The following is an 18,651-nucleotide window of genomic DNA, read 5'->3' on the forward strand; positions in this document are numbered from 1 at the left end:
TTGATTTCAGAGAGAGAAAGCAGAGAGTATTCTGGGCATCCTAAGGAACCTCCTAGACTTTGGAAAACGGCTTTGTTAGGGTGGGGAAGGAGAGGGAAGTTGACAATACTGAACTCCAAGGCATAGTTCACAAGGTGTTGTACACTCATTTTCAGGTGTGGTTTCCGTTGAACATGGAGAAGTTCTTCATCCTGCTTGGATTCTACCTTTAGCCCTTGGGAACATTCTCTAACACATCCAAACTACCATCCAGACCCAAGAAACCGAGGTCCACAACAGGTAAGCCTACACCCTAACCTTCCAGATATTCTCTTTCCTAGATGGCTGACATGAGGACTATCTCTTCACTTCAGGAAAGGTCCCACCCCCTTATAAACAGGGGCACTGTACGAGACACAATTCTGTGATATATGGTGTGTGTGTGTGTGTGTGTGTGTATAGGAATGGGATTAGAAGACAGTTGTTTTCTTTATAAATGTTTGCAGCATATGGAAAAATTCAGTCATCTACTCCTATGTACAGAAAAAAAATAAGGAATGGCAAGTGACCTGAGCTAGGTTTCTCTTGTACCAATCATGCAAACATTTATGGGCAAAAGACATTAGGGGAATACCAAGATGGAAAACATATTGCTCCCTCCTTCAAGCAAGTTCTGGTCTGCTGTTGCAGACAGCTGACTTGGGGCTGTCGAAGTCTCCAGAAAGGAGAGAATTTCTGTAGGTCTCCATATCCTCACGGGGTGGCCTCTAACTCTCTGGACAGAGGATAGAGTGGGGCAGTGGCAGAGGGGGAAGGAAACCTCATGACCTGCCTCTTCTCTACAGTTCATCTTCCTATGTCCAGCATTGAGGCTGACTCTGGCTCAGAGGTCCCTATAATTCAAGGATGCATCTTTGGCCAGAATATAGGGAAGCCACTAAAGGCTGGCTTGCAGTTCCCACTCACCTGGAGCCAAACTAGCAAGGATAACCCATTCTACCTACCTAGCGTGAAATGCCCTCCCTCCCCCCCACATCTTCTCCCCAGTTAGTCAGAACCTACTACTTCCTGATAAGGATATGGAAAATAGTAGCTCTGCTGGGTTTCTCACAGAAGAGTGTGAATCTGGGTAGAAAGCATTGAGACTGACCACTCTGACCCAAAGTTCACCACCCTTCTCAGTAGCCTACCAAAGAGAATCATCAATATTACTGAAAATAGAGCAGTTGTAACTTCCCTGAGTTTTGCAGTTTCTGAAAGTAAAATTAATAACTAACTGAAGGCCTTCTGTATCTACCCAATTGGATTAAGAACAGAAAATTGAAATTTGGGCCCCCTAGAAGTGATGGCCCAGTTAAGAACTTCTTAAGATAACTAAGATAGGCAATGCCAGGTATTCATTTAAAAATTGCTCTTCCCAGGACATTTAAGTATTATTTTGTTCTTCCCCTCTTGAGAACTTGAGTAGTAGCCTGAAGAGAACAAAGGTGAAGCCAGAAGAGGATGACCAAGGGATATCAGCAGTGGGTGACATAATAAGTGGTACTGTAGGAGAGAGGCAGGGATTACAGGAAGAGTATTGACATAGTGACCTTGAGACACCTAAAACTTCCTAAAACACAATGCAGGGAGCAGAGAGAAATCTGTCCTCAAGGTGTACAATGCATCTTCTGAATCACCCCTTCTCAGAAGCAAAGTTTCTGTCATCCAACTGTACAGAAGGTAAGAGGATGGATGGTATCTACCCTGTCCCTCACAGAAAAGAGAGTGGTCTGTTTGTTTGTAAGCATTCAGTTCTTCAAGATTTACAGTGGGAAGAAAAATCAGGAAACATGGAGAGCGGGAGAAGATTTTGGAAGTCATCTAAGTCCCCTGGTCTTAGGTGAATAAATGTTGGGCAGGCTGGTTAAGTTTGCCGAAGATCAGACAGCTAGTTAGAAGTAAGGACTATAATCTACACCATGTTCCCAGGAAATTTGTCTTTTTTTTTTTTTATATTGTTATAAGCCTATGGTAGCCAAAGCAGAACATATGAGGATGTATGTAGAATACATTGTTTTAAGCCTCTTTGCTTTTTCACATTTTAGGTCAAGATGGGGTTTATATTCTCAAAATCTATGAGTGAAAACATGAAGAACCAACAGGAGTTTATGCTTATGAATGCTCGACTCCAGGTACATTTTCAAATAATTAAGCTTTTATGTTGTCACAGTGGTTAAAGTTTCTACAACATTTACTCCAGCAGTACTGTTCTCTTTGACCCCAAAAGGTAAAATGTTCTTGGGGCTCCATCCTCAGAATCAAGATGAAATGCATTATTAATTATCGGGTGAATGGGTGTGTTTAGATCTCCAATCCAGATACTTGTGTAAAAATTTCCATACTGAAGTAAGACATAACTGCTTAGAGAGTAGGGTAGGTAGAATGATGCCCCTCCCCTCACCAAGTATCTGCATCCTAATCCCCTGTGAATAGTTGCCTTACATAGCAAAAGGGACCTTGCAATGTGATTAAGTTAAGGAGTTTGTGATAGGGAAGGTCCTGGGTTATCCTGGATTATCTGTATGGGCTCAATGTAATCACAAAGGTCTCCTTATAAGGGATAGAGGGAGGCAAGAGGGTCAAAGCCAGAGCTAAAAGAGAGATTTGAAGATGCTACACTGCTGGCTTTGAAGATAGAGTGAAGGGCAAAGGAATTCAGGTAGCCTCTAGAAGCTGGAAAAGGAAAGGATATGGATTCTCTCCTAGAGCTCAGAGGGAACACAGTCCCACCAGCCCATTTTGGATTTCTGACTCCAGAAATATAAGATAATAAATTTATGTTGTTTTAAGCTACTGAAGTCGGTAATTTGTTATAGCAACAATAGGAAATTAATATACAGTGTGAAAACTTGACACTAGATTTATACATAGGCTGGATAGAAAAGATCAAAGCAAAGTAGAACATTGTCTGATTGCCTAATATATGTTGTCAAAAAGGATTTTAAAGTGTTGGATGTCACAATCAAGTGTTAAAAGTTTGACTAAAATTATTTTCCTAAGATTTCAAACGAAGATCTCTTGGCCTTTGGGGTTCATTGTGGCCCTGGGAGTAGAAGATCCTACCGTGAGGCAGTATGTCGAGTGGTTAAAAGCAAGGACTAAAGCCAGACCAACTAGGTTTGAATCCCATCTCTACCCCTAACAGTATGATGTGTGCCTCAGTCTCCTAGTCTGTCAACTGGAGTGACAGTATCCCCTTTAGAGGGTTGTTTTGAGGAGTAATAATGGTAGTGTATAGAGAGTATACAGAACAATGCCTCAAGTCTTTTAGAACAGTGTCTTTCACTTTAAAAGTATTAGTTGTTGCTACTGTTATTACTGCTATTAAGAGTGTCTTGTGCAGGCTAATGATTTCTTTTAGGAGAATGGAACAATTTAAAGAATGGAAACTGAACTGTTGTAACAGAGTAGAGTGACCGAGGGGAGACCAAACATTAGGCATACACACCAGCCAAGAATGTCATATACCCAGAGAGTCCTTGTCCAAGACCTCTGGAAAATACATTTTACGTCAGTGAAGTCAGGATATGTTGAAGGTCTGGGATTTTATCCCACTTGCAAGCTAGCGAATTAGCCTGTTACTATTTCATGGACGCTGGCAGAATACAGGAGACACTTCGTCGTCAGAGACAAAGGACTTCATTACTCATAGCACAGTAAGCAACATGATCATGAGGTTGGCATGAGTATCCCCATGCCCCTCAAGTCTCACAGAGGTGACAAAGATGGACTTAAATGGGTGCTGTGCACTCAGTGGGTTTACGGCACATTTGAGGAACACTGGGCTTGGGGAATCTACTGCTTTTATAGTGATCAGCGAGCCAGAAGAGTTGGGGGAGGACTTGACCTTATTCCTCAAGGTCATTCGCTGTAAACACAACCCAGAGAAATGGCCTGAATAAAGGGCAGTCTGGGCCTTGTATTCTTGGCCTACTCAGCAAGAATGTCCTACTCAGCATGGACAGTTGCCCCTCCCAACAATCTGCCCCTCAGCCCAGCTGACCAGAGTTTTAAGAACAGCCTTGACTTCTGCCCACTGATCCCAGTGATCACCATAGCTAGTGCTGAGTTCAAACCAGCAGGAACACTATCAGTACGATCAGTTTTCAGCTTAGCTGAACCAGAGGTAAACCAGGCCCATGCATTTAGGAAAATCTCTGTGAATCCAAGGGCCCTATTAAACCAGTAGCTCTACTTCATGTGGCAGAGTAGAAGATGAAGATTTTCCCAAAGGGGTAGCTACTACTTCTTTATGCAAAACTGAGATGACAGTAGGGCCAGGCCAGTCATAGCCTCAAATACATTTTTATTTGACCAGCAAATAGGCCCTTTCCTTGTAATTGTCATGTCCTAGTTGACCCACCCCAAAATGGGGAGGAAGCCTGAGAGTCACAAGCCTCCATGGGTCAGATACTCATTTTTATCAAGAGCTTAGTAGTAGTCAATAGCTGCCTCCCCTTTTTGAAAGGAGTATTTTATGGGTTGAACTGTGTGTCCTCTCCACAATTCATATGTTCAAGTTCTAACCCCTACTATCTCAGAATGTGATGCATTTGGAGAAAGAGTCTTTACAGAATCAATCAAGTTAAAATGAAGTCATTAGGATGGGCCCTAATCCAATATATGACTGCTGTCCTCATAAAATGGGGAAATTTGGACACAGAGGCATGTCGACAGAGAGAATGCCTTGTTACTATGAGGTCAGCTATTTATGAGCCAAGGAGAGAGATATGGAACAGATGCTAACACATAGCCCTGGAAAGGAACCAACCCTACTGACACCTTAATTTTGGTCTTCCAGCCTCTGGAACGGAGACAATAAATTTCTGTTGTGAAGCCACCTGATTTGTGGTGTACTTTGTTATAGCAGTCCCAGGAAACTAATACAGGAGGTATCTGGTGCCTGTGTTTGCAGGTGGTGATAATATACAGACAATGGCCTCTCTGGAGATTGGCTGTGATTTTCTCTTTTTCTCCTTGGGATTCGATATTGGGTTTTTTTTTTAAAGATTTTATTTATTTATTTGACAGAGAGAGGCACAGCGAGAGAGGGAACACAAGCAGGGGGAGTGGGAGAGGGAGAAGCAGGCTTCCCGCCGAGCAGGGAGCCCGATGCGGGGCTCGATCCCAGGACTCTGGGACCATGACCTGAGCCGAAGGCAGGCGCTTAACGACTGAGCCACCCAGGCGCCCCTATATTGTTTTTAATAGATCACCTGGAAGGGGTCAGGGAATCCAATGAAAGAGTGTCTCCTTATCACTATGAGTATTTACAAAATAAGCAAGTAACACATCAATTTCATTATACATTTATATGCAGGGGACATAACTGCAGTACCCTGAGTCAGCTCAAGAATCACTTTCATTTCCCTTCCTTACTGCAAATGTTGCTCAAGCTCTTATCGGCTGAATTGCAGTGCTTTTTTTTTTTCCTCTATGGGAACACAGACCAAAGAATTTAACACAGGGGTTAAATAGTCGTCGTCGTAAGGGTTATCTTCGTAGTTAAGGAGACTCTACTGTCTCATAGCTGGGGGACACTGGGGAGTGACAAGGACAGCTTTTGCCCTTTGGCTCCTCATTCCAAATTGGTGCTGCTTCCTCCCCTGCACACCCCGGGCTTCCGGAAGGCACTGGTGTTCAGGGCTACCATTCTTTTAGCCTCTACTGGTGTCATTGCTCTGCCCTGCACCCTCAGCTCTTTGGGCCATCCTGGTGCCGAGCTCACCCTCCCCACATGGGACCAAGTGTACTTGGGCACCTGTAGCCAACAGAGCCATAAACGTTTGAGTTCCTCCCCTCTCCTCTCTGAAATTCCTCAGCACACCCAACCTTCCTCCCTAAAGCAGCTGAAGTTGAAGGGAGAGGTAGAGGGAGAGAGTAGCTGAGTGCCAGTAAGCAAGGCTTTGCAGTTACTCTCGATTTCAAGGGGCCTTCCTTCAGCCACAGCCACATTGCCTGCCTTCTGGCTGGGCTCTAGGACTTGCTGCTGCATCTTCTCAATAGCATCCTTTCCCGCTGCACCCCATAGGACAACATGCCGTAATCACAGCACCACCTGGGCAGCTTCTTTGGATTCTACCTCTTGTCGCTCAGCCCCATTTAACACACTGGACAGTGAGAGACCTTGCTCTACATTCCCACTCTTACCACCACCTGGGTTAGACTATTTTCTACCAGATCTGAGAGAGTCTTTTCATATCCGATAACCAACCAATGAGGGCCCGTGCTTTCTCTTTCAGAACGCCATGTCTCTATCAGTATCTCTTCCTCGTCACTCAAACTGACAGGCTCTGTGAAGGGTCTGGGACTTTAGCCAACTCGCAAGTTAACAATGTAGTCCGCCACTGCTTCACACATACTGGCAGAAGACGTGTTACAGTGCAGCAAGCAGCATGAGTATGTTCATTTTAAGCATGAGAGGCTTTGTATGTATCCCACGTCTCATGGAGGGCATGGAGGTAGACTTAATTGGATGCTGAGGTGGATACAGTGGGTTTGTGATATACCTGAGAAACAGAAAGCTGTAGAATATACTACTTTTACCATGAGTGGTCAGCAAGGCTGCTCTTAGGTAAGACGTGTTACTTCATCTTTCAGGGTTCCTTACTGCAAACACAACCCAGAGAAATGGCCCATGTAAACAGCAGTCAGAGCCTGTATCCTTGGCCTACCCAGTAAAAAGTACAGGAATGCTCATGGCCCATGCAGATTGATTCTCCCAACATGTGTTTGGTTAAGAAGGTTGGTTTTTCCTTGTTGATCAGGATATACTTTATTATTTATCTTCTAATTTTAAGGAAAGATGACAAAGAGAATATATAGATCAACATGGCTGAAGCAGCTTTCCAACCCTAAAGCTATTTAAGTTCTGATACTAACTAGGACAGCCTAGAGAGAAACATAATCTGTAGAAATTTTGGAAGATCAGGTGGGTCCTCAAATGTTCCCCGGTTAAAAGAATTAAACTTCTAACATCATTCCTAGGGTTTAGAGCTATTCTTTTATTGAAAAAAAAAAGTATCACAAAACATTTGATATATACTAGAAAATATATTTATAATATAAATTATGAGGTATAATAAAATGAACACCAATGATCACAATACCCCTGAAGCTACCCATAGGTAGGTTCCATCCTACATGTTGAATGAACCCAAACAGCTAAAGCTGGCCTGGAATTGACCTCATATCCCAGAGCCCCTGGGACTGAGAAGGACTCAGCAAAAGTAAGGAATGAGCCACTGGAGTAGAAGATTACATGTCTTTGCAAGTTCTTTAAAAGATTTTTTTTTAATCCCAGTTGAAACACCATATGTACTAATGCCTTTAGCTCGTGATAGTATGTCTTTTGGCTCTTTTCCTATTTAAGGGCATCTCAGTAAAAAGGGTAAATAGAAGAAATAAAGCAAAACTTTTATTAAAGAAAAGCCTAATGACCAGAATCCTTTTCCCAGTGGCTTTTTCTTAGTTCTACTCTCTCTCTCTTTTTTTTTTTTTTTGGTAAAAAAAGATAAATCATAACTCAATAATCCCATATTATTGGGTTTTTTTTTTTTCTTCAGGGAAAAGGACCAGAATTAGAGATTCAGCTACATCTCATACCAGTGTCCAGGTTCCTAACTGGCTGTACATTCTATTCACCTGGGGGCCTTGGGATGTTTTGTCCCATTCAGACCAGTTAGATCTCTTCATGGCCAGACACGTTATTATTGCTCTAAGCTCTCTAAGGGACTGTAATGCACAGCCTAGCTTGAGATCTCTGCCTTTTCTTTTCCTATGATGCTACATAATTATAATTAATGATTGGCAGGGATTTAACGTAATGCAAATTGAAGATGGAACCAAATAAGTTTTCAATTTAAGTAAGTTAACCATGAAATTAAATCAGTCACTGGAGTCTGATTAATAAAAGTTTACAAAAGGCTTCAAATCAGAAATTTTTCTTTATGAACAACTTTGGTTTAAGTTGGGCTGGAGGGGATTACACTACTAGTTATAATGATGTTTCAGATCATCAGCAAACTTCAGTTTCCCATTGCTTTGTTTAGCCTCTGTTACTGAGGACGGTAGATGGATGGCTATACTCAGTAAACTAAGTATCACTCAGATAAAAATGAATACTTCCTTAAAATGCCATCAGATGGCATACCTAAACTAATCGTATATCACCTGAATGGCCAGTAAAGCATTTTGATGTTAAACAATAGGATGGAAACTGGAAATGGAAAGCAGAAAGAATGAAGGAAGATCCCTCAGGTCCATGCTGTGCTCTAGTACGATATAGGGAAAGCAGGTATGGTCCATGTAAAGATGAGTCAGGTAGCTTATTCACTGTTTACTGTGTATGGGCAACAACTGAAGATTTAAAAAATACATGAAAGCCATCCTTTGACCTGTATGTCTATTGTTAGAGTTTAGTGTTAAGGAAATGAGGTATAGTTATAAACCAAAAAAATAGTTATTTAATATATACAAAATAATGTGCTATATGCTAAGCAGGACTCAGAAATGTATAAGGTACAGGCTCTGTATTCAAGGAACTTCTCATTTAGTTTGGTGGGAAGAGGACGAGTTATGCTGCAATATCCAGGTGTTTGTACGTATAGATATATGGTAGGCAGAACACTGGCCCCTAAAGATGTCCACACCCTAATCCTGGAACTTGTGAATATGTAACCTAATGTGGCAAAATGGACCTTGCAGATGTGATTAAGGGAGCAGAACTTGAGATGGGAAAATTATCCTTGATTATTCATGTGGACCCAATCTAAACAGAAATTCTTAAAAGTGTAAAGGTAAAGACAAAAAAGAGAGATATAAATACCATATGATTTCACTCATATGTGTAATTTAAGAAACAAAACAAATGAGCAAAGAAAAAAAAAAGAGAAACAACAACAACAACAAAAAAGGCTCTTAACTATAGAGAACAAACTGAGTGTTACCAGAGGGCAGGTGGTGGGGATGGGTGAATTAGGTGAAAGGGATTAAGATACACTTATAAGTTATTTGCTGTTTTAATGTATAGAATTGTATAGAATAATGAGCACTGAGTAATGTATAGAATGAGCACTGAGTAATGTATAGAATTGTTGAATCACTATATTGTACACCTGAAACTAATATAACACTGTATGTTAAGTATACTAGAGTTAAAGAAAATCATTTTTTAAGTAGGCTGCATGCCCAGTGTGGAGCCCAACGCAGGGCTTGAACTCATGACCCTGAGATGGAGACCTGAGCTGAGATCAAGAGTTGACCACTTGACTGAGCCACCCAGGTGCCCCTGGAGTTAAATTTTTTTTTTTCAAGAGAGAGGGGCGCCTGGGTGGCTCAGTTGGTTAAGGGGCTGACTCTTGGTTTCTGCTCAGGTCATGATCTCAGGGTCCTGGGGTCAAGCCCTGTGTCAGGCTCCATGCTCAGTGGGGAGTCTGCTTGAGCATTTTCTCTTCATTCTCTCTCTCCCTCTGCCCCTCCCCCCACTTGCACCTCTCTCTAAAAAATAAACGAAATAAATCTTTTAAAAAGAGAGAGATGTGATATTGCTGGCTTTTAAGATGGAGGGAGAGAACCCCCAGCCAAGGAATGCAGGTGACCTCTAAAAACTGGAAAATGCTAGGAAACAGATTCTCCCCTAGACTCTCAGAAAGGAATGCAGCCTTGCAAGACACCTTGATTTCAGACCTGTATCAAACTTCTGATGTCCAGAAATAGAAGACAGTAATTTGTGTTGTTTTAAGCCACTAAGTTTTGTAGTAATTTGTCTATACAGCAGCATGGGCTGTGATAGGCTTATTTCTACAACATAAAATATAGTGTGTACTCAATACATGCTTTTTCAAATATACAAAAATTAAAACAGCAAATAACTGTTATGAGAACTTTTTGAAATTGCTTAAACCTCTATAACTCCCAACAATCTGTCATTCTTATGCCCTCTCATCTGTTTTTTTGAGGTGAAAGCTGTACCAACATCTCGAAATAAGAAGGGCTTAATGTTGGAGTGCCTGGGTGGCTCAGTCTTTAAGCGTCTGCTTTCGGCTCAGGTCATGATCCCAGGGTCCTGGGATCGAGCCCCGCATGGGGCTCCCTGCTCAGCGGGGAGTCTGCTTCTCCCTCTCCCACTCCCCCTGCTTGTGTTCCCTCTCTCGCTGTCTCTCTCTGTCAAATAAATAAAACCTTTAAAAAAAAGAAGAGCTTAACGTTCTGAGGCAAGCAAGAGAGTACAGTGTCTGCTTTGTAGAGTCTTGCCGCAACAAAATGTAAAGCAGGTAGTGAAGAGAGGAGGGAAGCAGCCAACTCTCTCTGTATGTAGAAGGATGAGCAAGTGTGAGTTGGCTCCAGAACAAGAAGTGACCAGGAAGTGCCTTGAATAAAAGAGGCAGCATGTCAACGCAAGCTCACCAACAGCAGGGGAACTTGGATTTACAACAGTCTTCAACTTAACCCTCTGAAACACTTCTGTCCAGTCCCTATCCCTGCTCTTAGCCTCCCTATATCCCTCATTCATAATCATTCTTCTGAGGTTTATTTTTATTGTGGTAAAACACACCTAACATAAAATTCATCATCTTAAAGTATATAATTCAGTGACATTTACGATGTTGTGCAACCATCAATACTATTTAATTCCATAACATTGTCATCAAAAGGACACCCCATGTCCATTAAGCAGTCACTCCCCATCACCCCCAATCCCTGGAAATCATTAATCTGCTTTCTGTCTGTATGGATTTGCCTGTTCTGGACATTTCATATAAATGGGATCATACAATATATTTTTGTGTCTGGCATGAATCAGTATTCATTTCAACTAAATAACATTCCATTGTATAGATATACCACATTTTGTTTGTCCATTCATCAGTTTAAGAACATTAAGAGTTCCACTTTTTGGCTATTGTGAATAGTGCTGCTATGATGATTCTTGTTAAGTTTTTGTTTGAACATTTGATTTTCAGTTCTTTTGAGTATATACCTAGGAATGGAATTGCTAGATCATTTAATTTTGTTTAACTTATTGAGGAACCACACAAATGTCTCCCATCGTGGCTTTACCATTTTACATTCTTACCACAATGTATGGGGGTTACTATTTTTCCACATCTTTGCCAATACATGTTATCTTCCTTTTTAAAAAAATTCTACCCATTCTAGTGGGTTTGAAGTTGTTTCTCATTTTTTTTTTTTTAAGATTTTATTTATTTGTCAGAGAGAGACAGCGAGAGAGCACACAAGAAGGGGGTGCGGCAGGCAGAGGGAGAAGCAGGCTCCCTGCTGAGTAAGGAGCCTGATGCAGGACTCAATCCCAGGACTCAGGGATCATGACCTGAGCCAAAGGCAGACATTTAACTGACTGAGCCACCCAGGTGTCCCTCATTGTGATTTTGACCTGAATTTCCCTAATAATTAATATTTTTCACGTATTTGTTGGCTATTTGTGTATCTTCTTTGGAGAAATGTCTATTCTAGTCCTTAGCTCATTTTTAAATTGTGTTGTTTTTATTTTTGTTTTTGAGTTGCAGGAGTTGCTTAGATATGATAGACACTAGATCCTTATCAAACATAAGATTTGCCAATATTTTCTCCCATTCTGTGGGTTGTCTTCTTACACTCTCCTAGTGCTCTTTCACACATACAAGTTTTTAATATTTATGAAGTCCAATTCATTTTTTATTTTGTTGCTTGTACTTTTGGTGTCATAGCTGAGAAACCATTGCCAAATCCAAGATCATAAAGATTTGCCCCTATGTTTTCTTCTAAAAGTTTTATAGTTTTAGCCTTTATATTTAGGTATTTGATCCATTTTGAGTTAATTTTTATATATGGTGTGAAGTAAAGGTTCAACTTTACTCTTTTGCATGTAGATATCCAGTTATCTCAGCACAAGTTCATTCTTTATGAACATAAGGAAGTTTGACACTGCACAGTAAAGATTAGGGGTCACATACTAAATCTGTAACTGACTCAGATGAAGAGTCTGTTCATCAGGATTCAGGCCCTCTGAAAAGAGCATCTTGACCTTTTAGTGGTCCTCAAGTACCTGAAGTTGAAGATGGTGGCAACCTGTTGGTGTCTTTTTCTACTAAAGTTGAAATGGATAGAAATAATTTAACAACATTATGAAGGATTGGGTAAATACAAAGAATACAATATGTTAATTGACTTTTAGAGAGGCTGCTAAAAATGTCCAGCAAATCTCTTTAAATGTGGGGCAAAATATTAATATGTCTGGAATCATTTAGAGGAGTTAATGAAAATACTTATGATTTCCTACATACTGTCCATATTCAGGAATGGCAGGAATGGTAGGAATTGGAAGTGAAATAAGGTCATTGGTCCCATAGGCCCTTACTTCTACAAAGGTAAACAAATAACAAAGAAAGGTCAAGCCACCAAGTTGATCTTTTGCTGCCTCGTCCTTCCAGGACCCTTCCTACAATCAATACTCTAAAGGGGACACACTGGTTTTAGGTTTGTTCGCAAACTTCAATGAGACCAATGAATGCCATTATAGACCATCAGAAAGCTTTTCTTTTTCTTTTCCTCCCTCAACAAGACAGGGATGTTCACTGTCACCACTTTTATTTAACATAGTACTGGAAATCATAGCCATAGCAGATAGACAACATAAAGAAATAAAAGGCATCCAAATCTGCAAGGAAGAAGTAAAATTTTCACTATTTGCAGATGACATGATACTCTACATAGAAAACCCAAAAGACTCCACCAAAACTGCTAGAACTGATGAACAAATTCAGTAAAGTCGCAGGATACAAAATCAACATAGAGAAATCTGTTGCATTTCTATACACCAATAATGAAGCAGCAGAAAGAAAAATCAAGGAATCGATCCCATTTACAACTGCACCAAAAACAATAAGATACCTAGGAATAAACATTACCAAAGAAAGACCTGTACTCTGAAAACTATAAAACACTGATGAAAGAAATTAAAGATGACACAAAGAAATGGAAAAACATTTCATGCTCATGGATTGGAAGAACAAATATTGTTTAAAATGTCTGTACTCCCCAAAGCAATTCACACATTTAATGCAATCCCTATCAAAATACCAAAAGCATTTTTCACAGAGCTAGAATATGCAATCCTAAAATTTGAAAGAAAAAAAAAAAGTCCATCTTTACCCGTCCCCTCCCAGTGATTTGAGATTTCACCTTCACTAAGCTACTGTATATACTCAACACTGTTTCTGGACATGCTATTCCAGTGGCCAATTTGTCTATTCATGTACCAGTACCTCACTATTGTAATTTTAGATGCTTTATAGTACGTTTTAATGCCTGCTTAAGCTAATATATCTTTGTGGTTTATTTTTTCAATGTTGATTACATATTTGCATTTTCATAAAAAGTTTAGTATCAACTTGCCCAACTCTATAAAATAGTTTGTTGATTTTTTAAAATTAGCACTGCATGCATTTATAAATTTACTTAGGAAGAACTGCTGAGTCATTCTACCCAAGAACAGAGTATGTTTCCCCCCCTTATTAGAGTCTATTTTTATGTCTTCCACGAGTTTATAAATGAATTACAGTCTAAGCCAAAATGGGTTTTTTGTTAAGGAAAAAAAAAAGAGACATTTAAGTTAAATTTCAAAATTTCCTGTAAATGATTATAAAAATAATCTTTCAGTTGAGTTCCTTGCCTGTTTGGCAAGGGACTATGTTAGCAGTCCGTTGCTAATGATGGCAGGACATTCTTACTCTGAAATGTGCAAGACTGAAGAGTAGAAAGACAGAGAATGGCAGAACTTCCGGTGGCACAACTGGAAATCTAGAAAGGAAAACTGAACCCAGACTGCTGCCTACTGGATTTAAGGCCAGGATATGGCTGCTAAGGACTGTGGATTTACTCTCCTTGTATGCCCTGGGAAAATCATAGGCACTAGGCGCAGACACATGTAGGGCCAACCTTGGCTCCATCACTTGGATAAATGATGTAGGTTCTCTGAACCTCAGCTTCATCACTCTGATGGGGAGAACGATACCCAACTACTATCCTGTATGGTAGAGGAGATGCTCAAAAATGTTCCCTTCTTTCTCATTTATCTACTTTCCTCTCTCTTATGTGCTCACCATCATTACTTCATTCTTTATTCCGTCTCTAATTTCATTCTCCATTATTTTTTATCTTTCCCCTTCTCTATAACTTCAATTCTGCTGTCAGGCATATGCTTTTCTAGTTCCCTTTCCCCTCTGCCTTGTCAGAGGCAAGTGCCTTAGCACTTTAAATGATCAATCCTGATAACGGGGCTTGGGGACCATTTAGCCTGGTCATCCCCACAGCCTCTCAAGGCACTCCTGATCCCACTGAGCATGCTCAGCCGTAAGACCCTGAGGTATTTACAGGTGTCCCTTCTAGAGCCATGGCGGAACCTAAGTCATTCCTGAAAGCTCCTGCAGCCTGATCCAGAGAACATCAAATGTATTCCTGTGCCCACCGTAGTACAAAAGGGAATGGCTTCTTGTTCATTCCTTGTGCTCATACGATATTTTAGTGTTCTTACGCTTTTTTTCCCCAGGAAATTTCTGAACAAAGAAAAAAATCCCAGTTTAAAATTAGTTCATTAAATCCTAATTTACTTGTGATTTATGTGGAACACATACAAAGCAATCGGCATAAATTTAGGAAGGTAATGAGTAAGCATTGTCCTGAAGAAACAGAGTAATTGGGAGGAAAACAGTTCCTCTCTTTTTTTTTTCTATTTGAATTCAATTAATTAACATATAATGCATTACTGGTTTCAGAGGTAGAGGTGAGTGATTCATCAGTCTTATATAACACCCAGTGCTCATTCCATCACGTGCCCTCCTTAATGTCCATCCCCCAGTTACCCCATCTCCCATCCCTCTCCCCTCCAGCAACCCTCAGTTTGTTTCCTATGATCAAGAGTCACTTATGGTTTGTCTCCCTCTCTGATTTCTTCTTGTTTTATTTTTTCCTCTCTTCCCCTATGATCCTCTGTTTTGTTTCTTAAATTCCGCCTATGAGTGAGATCATATGATAATTGTCTTTCTCTGATTGACTTATTTCACTTAGCATAATATCCTCTAGTTCCATCCACGTCGTTGCAAATGGCAAGATCTCATTTTTTTTGATGGCCGAGTAGTACAAATGAATGGATAAAGAAGATGTGGTATAGATACACAATGGAATACTACTCAGCCAACAACAGTTCCTCTCAAGTGACATGTATTTAAATCTGATTGAATTAAGAGCAATTTAAAGTATGCTTTTATTATAGAATTGTTGAATCACTATATTGTACACTTGAAACTAAAATAACACTATATGTTAACTAAACTGTAATTAAAATTAATAAAATAAAAATGAAATAAAGTATGCTTTTATCATAATCATTGAATAAAAATATTTCCCGTTTCCAATTTTTCTTGTCAAGAGATTTGGACATCTATTCCAATACTTAGCATTTACTTTACAACTAATATTGATTTGTACATAACCATAATTTCTTATTAAAATTTTTTTAAAAAGCAACTTAAAATTTGTTGCCCATCTTTAATATTTGCTAAGACTTTGGATCTGATCTAAACCAGAACTCTGAAAACATTCTCCTCCTGCACAAATTATTTCATATAAATCAGGTCACCGCTTTGTTATTCTCTGTTTGTCCCCCTCTTCCTGCCCCCACCTAGATCCATTCTCTGCCTTTCCCTGCCCTATGTCCTGGGGGTCTGAACCTCAGCCCTGCCTCTTCCAGGCTCCTGTGCCCTCTGGCTTCAGGTTGGGCTCAGCCAGTGGGAGGCAACAGCAGGAGCCTGAAGGGTGGGAAGACAGTGAATTTAGGTATATGGTCACAGCTCATTTCAAGCCTTGTCTCTTTCATAGCTTCAGCCCTCACTGGGCTCTGTCTGGTTAACACTGTGTCCTTCCTTTTCCCCTTCCAGCCTCAGTGTTAATAGTTTCCTGCTGTTTATCGCCCCTGGGTACCTCATTGTTCCTTGTGGTTACCTTAAACCCTGCCAGAAGTCAGTGCAGTCCCTTCATTAAATTCTTTTCACTTAAACTCATTTGAAGGAGTGCACTCTCTACCACTTGTCAACACCACACAAACAAACTAATGGGTATGTTTATGTTTTCCTATGAAAAACTATCTAACATTTAAAAGATACCTGCATTTATTATGAACACTAAAAATATACACTTTTATTTTATTTTATTTTTTTTTAAGATTTTATTTATTTATTTGACGGAGATCATAAGTAGGCAGACAGGCAGGCAGGCAGGCAGAGGGAGAGAGAGAAGCAGGCTCCCCGCTGAGCACAGAGCCCAATGCCGGGACGCTGGGATCATGACCTGAGCTGAAGGCAGACACCCAACCGACTGAGCCACCCAGGTGCCCCTAAAAATGTACATTTTTAAATTAATATGCATTAAACTCTAACAATGCTTCTGACAATTGTAGATTGAGTACAGTGCCCCCCCAAACTATCCGAGATACAAGCTAAAATTAAAAATTGAAAACTTGAGTCAGACTTTGCTCTAAATCTGTACTCATTTGAGCTCTCTGACTAGTTGGTAATTTTTTTTTTCAATTCCCACCTTGGGTGTGCACATCAAATGAAATGAGGAGTGTCTCTGCTGACCAAAAAGACAAGACCTAGAACTCAAACATGTTACTTGTAATTTGATAAAACTGATGTCCCCTTTCAGATGTAGAATTTGGAACTACAGAGAAGTTATAAAGTTAAAATTTATGTACGTATATAGAGCAAAGTTAAGCTAACTACTGGCTTCCAAGTACCTAGTTTCTTTAGCCATGTGACAACAAGGTGCCATCAAGCTGAAGTAAACAGTGCTGATTTATTTCATCCATGAGGGGAACATATTGGTCCTAAGGTGAAAAGCTCTGAAAAAAAATTGAAGATAAAATTTTCTTGTTCATTTGTGAAGTTTATTTAGTATACTGGAGCCATTTCTAATCTTTCTCTAAAAAGCACAGGCCACAGAACTGTACTAGATGTGAATCATCTTACTTTTCTACTGTGAATCTTCTGTATTCCAAATGCCATGTGATGGACAATCAATTTTGTTAGACAAAGTTTCAGTGTGAACAAATTAATGTAGCATTAGAAGCATAATCAAAAACATAATTTTTTCAGCCCTTCCTACATTTAAACTTCTTATTGCTTAAATTATATATATATTTTTAAGATTTTATTTATTTGATAGAGAGTGTGGGAGAGCACAAGCAGGGGGCAGCCGCAGAGGGAGAGGGAGGGGGAGAAGCAGGCTCCCCACTGAGTAGGGAGCCTGATACAGGGCTTGATCCCAGGACCCTGGGATCATGACCTGAGCTGAAGGCAGACGCTTAATGACTGAGCCACTCAGGCACCCCGTTATTGCTTAAATTATTATTACTTTAGGATTTTGCTGAGCTCCTGTTTATTTCCATGTTTGAGCTTACAGTGATGTCTACTGCACAGGCTGGATAACAGAACACTAAATTTTTGTATTTGAAAATGATAGATACTCATATCAATCACAAACATAAAAAAAAGAGGTATAATCAAAGCCAGCAACAGCAAATTTTCTTTCCTTCCAAAAATAAAGTTTTAAAGTCAAAGCATTATTTTTAAAATTCTAATCCTATTATTTTATGATCTACATAACTTGATTTCTAGAGTTTTTGAAGGTGAAATCTCCCAGTACCCCATTTCTCCTACACTTGTCCTTAAACTTAGGTATAAATTTGCAAAGCAATGCCTCAAAATGTTTTTGGAAAAGTATGTTATAATTATACTGCTACGTAGCACTGTAATCAACATGTTGGCATTTCTACTTGCTTCTTAGTAATGTTTATGTAAAGTATAGAACCCCAAAGAGAATATTCTGATACTCATTCATTTTTTTTAGGGCTTACTGAGCACTGACAGATGCCAGGCACTGTGTTGGTCAATGAAGACATAAAGATGAAGAGACAAAATTGAGTAATTTTATAATATTTATATGTTCTGAAATGGTTCATTATTTCACATAGTGCTTTTCCTGGTTGGGTCATTTTCAGTAAAAAAAATTTTGTGTTCTCTTTGAATCTATTTGACAAATTAATGATGTTAGTTTTCAGTTTATGGTTAGGTTCAGTTCAAGTATTTACCGATGATAAATTAGAAATATGTGGGCCATTAAATTTTGGGTTTATTACATGAATAGTATTATAAAATTTAGGATTTGATTTTTTTGAAAGATTTTATTTATCTATTTGAGAGAGAGAGCACGAGCAGAGGGAGAGGCAGAGGCAGGGGAGAAGCAGACTCCCCACTGAGCAGGGAGCCAATGCGCGACTCAATCCCAGGACCCCAGAATCATGACCTGAGCCAAAGGCAGTTGCTCAACTGACTGAGCCACCCAAGCACCCAGGATTTGAATTTTTGTTGTGTATGGACATTTTCATTTATTTTTAAATCATTATACATGGTTTGGGTGACAAATCATATAGTATAAAATACTTATTTTCAGTTATGCATCAAAAAAGAAAAATATTAATTTGAAGCCATATTTATTTTAAAGAAAATTTGAACATGAAGACTTCAAAGCTTAAATGATACTGGAGTGGGTGATTATAGGTGGTTTTCCTCTTTT

General features: G+C 39.7%; 2 protein-coding genes across 4 annotated transcripts in view; one reads left to right on the forward strand and one right to left on the reverse strand.

Moving 5' to 3' along the window:
* CD274 (CD274 molecule) overlaps positions 1-18,651 on the reverse strand; it is a 100,968-nt gene that overhangs the window by 33,327 nt on the left and 48,990 nt on the right. The gene's annotated exons all lie outside the window — the stretch shown is intronic.
* PLGRKT (plasminogen receptor with a C-terminal lysine) overlaps positions 1-18,651 on the forward strand; it is a 53,951-nt gene that overhangs the window by 978 nt on the left and 34,322 nt on the right. For all 3 annotated transcript variants that reach the window (XM_006737262.3, XM_081802758.1, XM_081802759.1), the window contains exons 2-3: positions 156-279; positions 2,067-2,153. In XM_006737262.3, the coding sequence (XP_006737325.1) occupies positions 2,073-2,153 (81 nt within the window). In that variant the 5' untranslated portion in view covers positions 156-279; positions 2,067-2,072. The remainder of the gene's footprint in view (positions 1-155; positions 280-2,066; positions 2,154-18,651) is intronic.

This window comes from Leptonychotes weddellii, chromosome 14, assembly GCF_054177405.1.
Source record: "Leptonychotes weddellii isolate Sample4059 chromosome 14, ASM5417740v2, whole genome shotgun sequence".
Taxonomy (NCBI): domain Eukaryota; kingdom Metazoa; phylum Chordata; class Mammalia; order Carnivora; family Phocidae; genus Leptonychotes; species Leptonychotes weddellii.